Raw genomic sequence first — 8,809 nt, forward strand, 5'->3', positions numbered from 1 at the left:
TTAATTATAAAAAATCAATAATATTTTATTCATACTTAATTGCATTAATAAATCAGGATTTAAACAATGTACACAAATTTTTGTTTTAAATTTATGAATGTTTATTATATTTATTTATATGTATAAAAATATATATTTTATCGAACTTTTTTACATGGGATTTTGTTTTCTTCTTCTTTATATTCATCAACTTCTTCATCTTCAAACTCAAAATAATTATTAATTTCCGCGTTGTCTTCTACTTCTTCGATCGAATCGATTTCGTCATCGATTCCTGTGAAATTTTGAATATTTTTGCAAACATTTTTAAAACCTATTTTAAAAAATTTGATTTGGTTGGATATTCCCAAAGTTATTCTAATTGTTTATAAGTACAAAAATTCGACCAATGTTTAAACAAGCGCCAGAGCTCTCCTAATTGACGGATTCGAATATTTCGAAAAGCGTTTGAAAGCTTGAGAGCCCTTCTATATGTGATTAAATTTTCAAGTATCTAAGGGCCTTGGTTTTTGCTGTGCAACATTTTGAAAATTTGCAAATTTATTTTTCAAAATCTGGATTGCAAAATTATTATGCGAAATCTATGGAACCGATTTTGATGTAATTTGATGGGATGCTTCTACATAACATGAAGTTTTCTTGAGCCAAGTATGAAGGTCCTATACCCAATTTAAAGACCCCAAAAAATTCCCTAAAAAGTATTGTTTTTTAACTCTATTTTTGGCGATTTTTTCGATTTTTACCATAATAATCATGATCCATTCGATTTGTAACCAGTCACATTATGTAAAATTTAACTACAAACATTTATTTCCTCTTCCATTTTCGTCTAAAATCAACTCTTCAGATGCATAATTAAATAGGAAGAAAAATATGACATATTTGAATTTTTTAAACATATTGTGCCGCCAAAAGTTAAGCCTACGTTTTTTTATGCGCGTAGAAAAATTTTCATTTCTAGTGAAAAGCCAAAAAGCCAAAAATCTCCGTGGATATACGGTTCACCCAAACCAAAACAGATACCGCCTAGTCTACAATCATAAATACAAATTTCTGCTGCTTTAAAAATATTTATTTTAATCAACTCTCAACCATCTGTTATGTTTTCAGAATACTGATTTCAATATTTTCTTTACTAGTTTCCATACATGTTGAATATTCCTTTTGACTTATTCTATCCGAGATTCATAAGTTAATAATAAGACTTTCGTGATGTTCAGCGTCAATTTCAAGGTAGGGTTTAATGGATGATGTCGGTGAGTGTCCGGTTATCTTTATCAGTTGTTGGTCACTTATACCTGCTTTGGTTAAGTGAGAAACTGTACTGACTACTGGCACGGTTTGAATGGTTGGTAATTTTATTATTTGTGATGCCCAGTCCAATTTTAGCTATAGATTCTTTTGTCCATGTAGATACAGTATTAATTGCTAGTGGAACATTTGTATACCAACCTTTAGAATTTGTGTTTGTCCAAAAGTGATTTGGAGTTGAAAAAGTCGATCGGATGTTTTGTTTCGTTTTTCCTTTCTGTCAATTTTTTCGATCCCCCTTGGGCTGTCTTTGAAAATATTGAATTGTATTCAGGATTCTTCCTATTGTGGTCTACCTTGATTTGATTCACCTTTAAAATTGTAAATTTTACAGTTTGTAGCCATCCTTCTGGTTCATTTCTATTTCACAATTTTGCCATTCTTTGTATATTTTCCTTGTCTATTGCTGCAGAGCATACCTTTCCTTTCTCTAGCTTGTACTTTCAAAACTATCTTTAAATTTTTAAAAACATTTTCTTTTCTCATGTTTTTAACCAAGCTGGCAAAGAATGACTTTTTACACTTGTATCCTTCTACTTTTCAGCATGCAGGGAAAAGTCCAACCCCCTAAAGCTGACAGTCCGAGATATGTCCAAGGTCAACGAGAAGGTGCTGAACACTATAGGAATTTTCACTGAAAGAGGGGACATTCGTCCGGAAGTCATTGATATCCTGGAGGAACAAAAAAGGACTAAAGCGAAGGACTCGAGGAACAAGCAATTCAGATCTAGGCGTCAGTGGGACTTGCAAATCCATCTGAATCCCAAGGAACACATTAATTCAAGTTTCACGTCTGTTTCTTCAGATAAGTCGTTCACTAGCTTGTCTTCCACTGACCTTAAGTCCGAATTTAATACTGTTAAGAATGTATCTCAGCAAATAGATTATGGTCAATAGTGTACTCAAAAATATAAATCGTGTTTTATTTCGGGTAATGATAAACTAGTTTGCTATACTTTAAATGTTGACGAATGTGGGGAAATTAATTTGAATTAAAGTGAAGATACATATAATAATGCAAAAATTGTTCAATTTCAAACATTCCAAATTTGAAAATTATTTTAAAATGTACCTAAAGTCTCTAGATTGACCAAACTCATATGAGTAAATAAATTTAGTTAATCATATGACTAAACTACATAAAATGTCCCTAGATATTGATAGATAAAGTACCACAATCAACTGCCATGCTTGGATATTGTCAACCTTAAAATATAAATTTGAATTTTCTATACATTTTAGACAATTATAATTTCCACATACTTTGAGTAATTCATTACATAACATTTCTATCTATAACACTACAACAATGAAATTTTAACAGTTTTTTTTAATAAATAGCACAAATTTACAAATGTCAAGTAAAGTAAAACAAAATCTGGGAACCCGAGATCAACCTTAATTCTACTGACTCCATCATAATCTGTGGTACAGTAACTGCACTAGCACCATCTAATCGCTAATAGAGTCAGGGTTGCCAGAGAAATTTCATCGATCATCGCCAATAGATGGAAATACAGTAGCCAAAAGTTGCCATATGTTAGAACTAAAAGGTAACGTTGTTAAAATATTACGTAAGATGGCATCACGTTCATTTTGGACAAAAATATTCTCAAATATTTAAAAATTTCGCTATACAATCAGGCTTTATATTAGGACAACCGCACAAATAATTATGATTTGTTATACAAAAAGAATAATGTATTTAAAAAACTCGCCATATTTTACAGAAATACATATTTTTATTTCACTATTCCTTAAAAAAACTGTTAAATTGACTTCGATAGTTATGTAAGGTAATAATTGGAAACTTTAAACTACGTTTGAAGAGCCCGATATCTCTGAAACTATTAAGTTTTTGAAAAATAGTAATTTGCCAAAAATTGTTTAGAATTGAACAAGGTATCGGATAAACGTTATTACAAAGTTCTTGCCAACAAAAAAATTCTTTCGACTGTAGCACCAACTCCAATTTGCTCTGAAAAAAAGTTGCAATCTGTAACGAAGCGATCGATGAGCTCTATCATCTGTTTTTTTCTGAATTCAATATATCTTTTTCTGTTACCGAGATACGAGGCTGAGAACTTTTGTGTGGAACACTCGGGCAGAGAAATCTGCGAAGAAAACTAAAATTTGTTCTGAATAAATGAAAACATTTAGTTTATATCCTATGCAGGTATTCTTGAGTTAAACACCCTGTGGGTTCTGGTCTTGATAGTAGATTACTTTTGTAAAGAAAATAAATAACGTAGCAGCTTTCACCAGATTCCTACTATTTATAAAAAAAATCGACAACGGTATTCAAACATGCTTTATTACAAATTCATTATAATTAAAAAATACTGTAGGTATGTGTAAAATTTTAGGAAAATTGTAAAATTAGGAATTTGTCATCATTTAATGATGGGGTGGTGGAGGACCTCCGTGATGACCTAAAAAAAAATATGTGCATTAATAAAATTGGTAAAAGTTATACAGATTACAGTTCCTTTTGACAAAAACGAAAATTATTTTATTTTTTAGGTTATATCAAATTTGTATATGTTGAAGTCAGAAACAGTTTTATTAAAGAAAACCGGAAAATGCAAGTAAATTTTACAGAAAGAAGAAGAATATTGGACAACTGGGGTAGTTACCGATAATAACTTACCCCAAACCACCAAGTATTAGAGATGCTGCATTCTTGCATTAGTTTTTCATACTATTGTGCAACAACAGCAACTATCGCCTGTGTAAAAACGAATGATTTAAAGAAAACATACACTCAGCAAAAAAATTAAGGGAGCAGTAAAATTTCCAAATTTTTTTGTGTTTTTCGAAAGTTTTCGTAAGTTCGTGAATAATGGTCGTATCGAGAAAAAAAGAATAGCATCTTTTGAAATCTTGAGATCATTTTTTTTTATTCTCAGTATTAATTTGAAAAAGTGTAAAAAGTGAGTTTTTCTGTTGCTTTAGAAAATCAACGACTACTTCGCAAATGTTGCGAAAAGTACCAATGTTTGTAGGGTTTTTTTTAGCTCAATTTCCTTTTTTCCTGAATACTACAGTTTTATAAAAAATTAAAGGGGCAGGTTTATTGCTCCTTAAACATCAATAATTAATGATAATCAAGATGAAAAAGTTTCAAAATTTTTTTGTGTTATTATTTTCACAAATTCACATTGAATATTTCAAATGTCGAAAACAAAATTCTTTTTTGAAATAAAAAAAAATAATTTTGAAAAAAATTTTTGTTCGGATTTAAAAATATTCAGAAAATTATACTGAATCATTTTCTGATCAGTTGTGATGTGATTTTTTTCACAAGCCGTATTTCATCGAGTTAAAATTAATTGCATAAATTTAAGTTGATATCCTCAAGTGAATCTACATGCATTTTTTTGCAAGCGTCACTATACGATTTATTGATTCTTTTTTCGAAAGTTTTCATGCCTTCAAAAATTATTTTTTTTCAAAATTCAATTTTTTTCCCTAAAAAAATAATCTAGAATTTTGACTTGATTTTTTGACATTTGATGGGTATTCAATATCAACTTATGAACTAAATAACGCAAAAAAAATTTGAGATTTGTATTTTTTTTCAAAATTGAATTTTTTTTTTCGATTTTTGATGAGTATTTAACGCGACATTGCGAGAAAAATAATGCAATATTTGCAAAGTGGTTATTGATTTTTCAAAACAGTGGAAAAAAGTAATTTTTTCCACATTTTCAAAGTAGTATTGTATGTAAAAAATTTTTTTTTCACGAACATACCAAAAGGACCTTGAAGAGGATTGATTCATGTTTCCAAAACCTACCTTCCGTCGCTGTACGATCATTAGTTCATGATGATAAAAGAAAAGGTGACTTTTCAGTCAAGTTGAAGCGAGGAATCAAGCTAATTGTCCGAGCCTCAAGATGCTTTTCTTTTTTTTTTCGATACGACCATTGTTCACAAAGTTACACCCTTTCAAAAATCATTAAAGCAATTTGAAAATTGTTGTGTTTCGTTAAATTTTTTGCTGAGTTTATTTAAACCGACTATATTTTTTCATTTATGTTTCTATTTATTATCAATTTAGCAACTTTAAGATACCTTATCTTAATTAAATAGAACAAGAATGTCAAATATACAATGATAAAAATGACTTCATCTACAGTATTAAATATATAACTAATAGATCATGCCTATTTTTTCTGAAAGTATATTTAAAAATCTTCTGTAATTTTAAACTAATAACTGTTGCCTGTCGTCTTCCTTACGTCTTTCTTCTTTAAAATTTTAACACGAATTAATTACCTACAAAACCATTGTTCCGATATAACTAAATTTGATTTTAGTCATAGTCGTATGGTTCTAAAATAAAAAGAGCTAGGAAACTCGTATCCACGGGATTATATACAGGGTGGTCCCGAGGTAATGGGTCAAAATTCATGGGTAGATTCCCCAAGTAAAAATATTGCGATTTAGCCGAACTTACCTTAGTCCAAAAGTTGATAGTTACAGAGATACGGGGTGTTAAATGTTAAATATTATTTCAGTTTTTTTAAATTTATTCCTTAACTAATGCAAATATCTTCACAAAATTTTGAGGAATGGAGTTCCTTGTGTAGAGGAATTGAAATCTGTTTACATTTTGGTTAAAGTTCATAGAGGGCGCTAGCTGCAGTAGATTGAATGTGTTAAAAACGAAATAACTTTTTTGTACTTTAAGGTATCTCATCTTTGGTAACAAATTGTTATTTTTCAACATTTTTACACAAAAAAGGTATTCTATATTAAAGTAGCTATCTCGCACCATTTACGAGATATTTGGCTTTGAAACTTCCAATGCTGTTGGATTAAATTACAATTAAGTACCTACAGGTATTATTAATTTAGCGGTAAAGTTTCTGAAGTAGGATTTGGACGAAAATCAAATAATTGACGTCTTCCACTTGTCTTATTGCTGTCCTTTGTTTGTTAATTTCTATTAAGTATTATTCGTATCTAATTAAAATTACATTAGCTTACACATTAAATTGTAAACTCGTATACATAAATGTGAGATAGAATGCTTCGTTTTTGAAGTTACATGAAATCAATTGTTTATGGAGAAACTATAAACACTTAAGAAGAACTTTAGTAGCAGGTTTTAAATGCTGCAAAGTCATTTCGCATTAAGGATTTATACTTTAAAACAAGACAATCTTTTAATAAACGTGTTGATAAATGTATTGAAGTTAGAGGTGGACATTTTGAACAATTTTGTCAAAAAGGCATATTTTTTAGTAATATTTACTATTTTACTGTTCATTACAATTTTTAATTCTGAATAAATCCTTGTTTTTGACATTTCTAAATTATTTTAATTATTTCAACTATTAGCATTGTAAGTTTCAAAGCCAAACATCTCGGAAACGGTGCGAGACAGCTACTTTCATAAAGTCCATCTTTTTTGTGTAAAAAAAGTTGGAAAATAAGAATTTAATACCAAAGATGAGATACCTTAAAGTACAAAAAAGTTATGTCGTTTCCAACAACTTCAATCTACGGCAGCTGGCGCCCTCTATGAACTATAACCAAAATGTGAACAAATTTCAATTCCTCTACCCAAAGAACCCCAAACCCCAAAATTTTGTCAAGATATTTGCATTTATTAAGAAATAAATGAAAAAAAACTAAAATAATATTTTACATTTAACACCCTGTATCTCTTTAACTATCAACTTTTGTACTAAGGTAAGTTCGCTTAAATCGCAATATTTTTGCTTCGGGAATCTACCCATGAATTTTGGCCCATTACCTCGGGACCAACCTGTATGTGTATATGTTGCATAATTACATTTCTGGTACCTACTGAAGAATATTGTTTACTTCATTTGATTATATTGCAGGTAATTATTACGTAGGTACCAACATGTTTCAATTTAAAATAACGCAGATGTAATGATCAAAAAAGCTTAAATATTATGCACAAAAAAATTATGTATTTTCACTACAAGATTTTCAAAATTCATACTGTCGAAATAATTGTACAAAAAACAAACAAATATATACCTGGGCCTGGTGGTGGTGGGCCGCCATGAGGACCAGGTGGGCCTCCGTGATGGCCAGGTGGGCCTCCGTGAGGGCCAGGGGGGCCTCCGTGGGGTCCGTGTGGACCTGGTGGACCTCCATGATGGGGAGGATGTTCGTGTGGTGGTGGCGGTGGTACCATAATTGCGATTATCAAACAGTGAATACAAGGTTCGGATACTGTCTAACTATGGATTTTCTGATATTCCTATTTATAAGCTGAGATGGGCGAAACTAGATAAGATAACATTTATCGATTCTCGGTATACATTTTTTTTGTATCTACGTGGTAGAATAGTGGAAATTTTGGGAGATTAGTTTACTACTGCGAAAAATAGTGTATTATATAAAATATGATCCTCGGAAAGGATATAGTAGAAATTTTATTCAGGGTGTAGCCTGGTCAAAATAGACATTTCAAATAACGAAAATTCCGACAGAGCTAAATTTTGGTGGAGACCTTGGGTGCACCATTAGAAATAAAAAGTCAAAAGTCCCCATCGATTCCATGTTATTCGGGGTAAAAGGTCAAAATTTGAGGTTTTTTAAATTTTTTTCGATAACGAACGAATTTTTCATGAAAAAAGTAGCTCTGACAAAAATTATAGATCTTAAAATTATCTACAAAAATGGTCCTTATAATTTTTTTTTAAGAATCACCATTCCTGAGATATCGCGATAGTTGAAGGAGTCACGTTCTACATGATATGCACACATTTCCACACCACCTGTGAGGTAGTGTACTTTGACGAGTTTTTTTAACGTGGTTTTCCCGGTAGGCCCATTCCACGAACTGTTATGACGGAATTTTCAGGGACAATACTCTTTTAACTGTATGATGATTATTGATATTGATATTGATTATTGACTTTAACTGTAGTTCTGATTTCTTTTGATATTTTAATCTGATTCATACTCTTCAAAGTCGACTTCAACAGTCATGTTTTCTTCGATTTCTTCTTCTTCTTCTTCATATTCTTCTTGCTGGATGTTCATAAATTGTTCAAATGAAGATGAATCAGCTGTCTCTTTATCGAAATCACATGAATATTCGTCTGTTGTATTCAATTGGACATTTGAGCAAGACTGGCTTTGGCAATTAGTACACGCTGGAGAACACAGTAACCCTACTCTTCTACAGCCACATTTAACACTACAACCTTTTTTGCAATTGCAAAAAATAGTGTTTAGGAGTTTTTCCAAAGCAGGTGGAAGTAAAGTTTGAATCGGTTCCAAAGTATTATCTGTTAATTTCCAACCCCAGTCTTCTGGGTTCAGTCGATTGCCTAGCCATGTCTGAACTTGATAGTATACTCGATAAAGTGTTGATTAGCAGAAGTCGATGTTGGAAGAAGACAAGATAGTTGTACTTGTTTCATGTATTTTTTTTACAGAAGTTAAATATCTATATTTATCTAGACAATCATTTTTTTTGGAGCTCCTTAACAGCAAGGAGAAA

The 8,809-nt window shown here is 31.0% G+C and overlaps 2 protein-coding genes across 3 annotated transcripts in view; one reads left to right on the forward strand and one right to left on the reverse strand.

Moving 5' to 3' along the window:
* Positions 1 to 2,220, forward strand: part of LOC108904000 — a 6,711-nt gene extending 4,491 nt beyond the window's left edge. The window contains exon 2 of the mRNA XM_018706366.1: positions 1,856 to 2,220. Coding sequence (XP_018561882.1) covers positions 1,856 to 2,208 — 353 coding nt within the window. The 3' untranslated portion in view covers positions 2,209 to 2,220. The remainder of the gene's footprint in view (positions 1 to 1,855) is intronic.
* Positions 2,221 to 3,607: 1,387 nt separating this feature from the next.
* LOC108903992 (proline, histidine and glycine-rich protein 1-like) lies at positions 3,608 to 7,548 on the reverse strand. Of its 2 annotated transcripts, none has more exons than XM_018706359.1 (2): positions 7,333 to 7,547; positions 3,608 to 3,743 (listed from the first exon to the last, which is right to left on the reverse strand). In XM_018706359.1, exons 1-2 carry the CDS (start codon positions 7,490 to 7,492, stop codon positions 3,709 to 3,711), a joined length of 195 nt encoding a protein of 64 aa, XP_018561875.1. In that variant the 5' UTR covers positions 7,493 to 7,547; the 3' UTR covers positions 3,608 to 3,708. The 2 variants fall into 2 exon arrangements, with proteins under 2 accessions (XP_018561875.1, XP_018561876.1); XM_018706360.1 differs by lacking the exon at positions 3,608 to 3,743 and adding an exon at positions 4,004 to 4,039 and having other exon boundaries at positions 7,333 to 7,548.
* Positions 7,549 to 8,809: the final 1,261 nt, after the last annotated feature.

Source organism: Anoplophora glabripennis, unplaced genomic scaffold (genome assembly GCF_000390285.2).
Source record: "Anoplophora glabripennis isolate ALB-LARVAE unplaced genomic scaffold, Agla_2.0 scaffold237, whole genome shotgun sequence".
Taxonomy (NCBI): Eukaryota; Metazoa; Arthropoda; class Insecta; order Coleoptera; family Cerambycidae; genus Anoplophora; species Anoplophora glabripennis.

What these genes read in the sequence shown, in the direction of transcription:
- LOC108903992 (XM_018706359.1), bottom strand. Translation starts at nt 7,492, where the DNA reads ATGGTACCACCGCCACCACCACACGAACATCCTCCCCATCATGGAGGT. An exon ending in CCCACCACCACCAGGCCCAG is followed by an intron (nt 3,744 to 7,332) that starts GTATATATTTGT and finishes ATTTTTTTTTAG; the next exon opens with GTCATCACGGAGGTCCTCCA.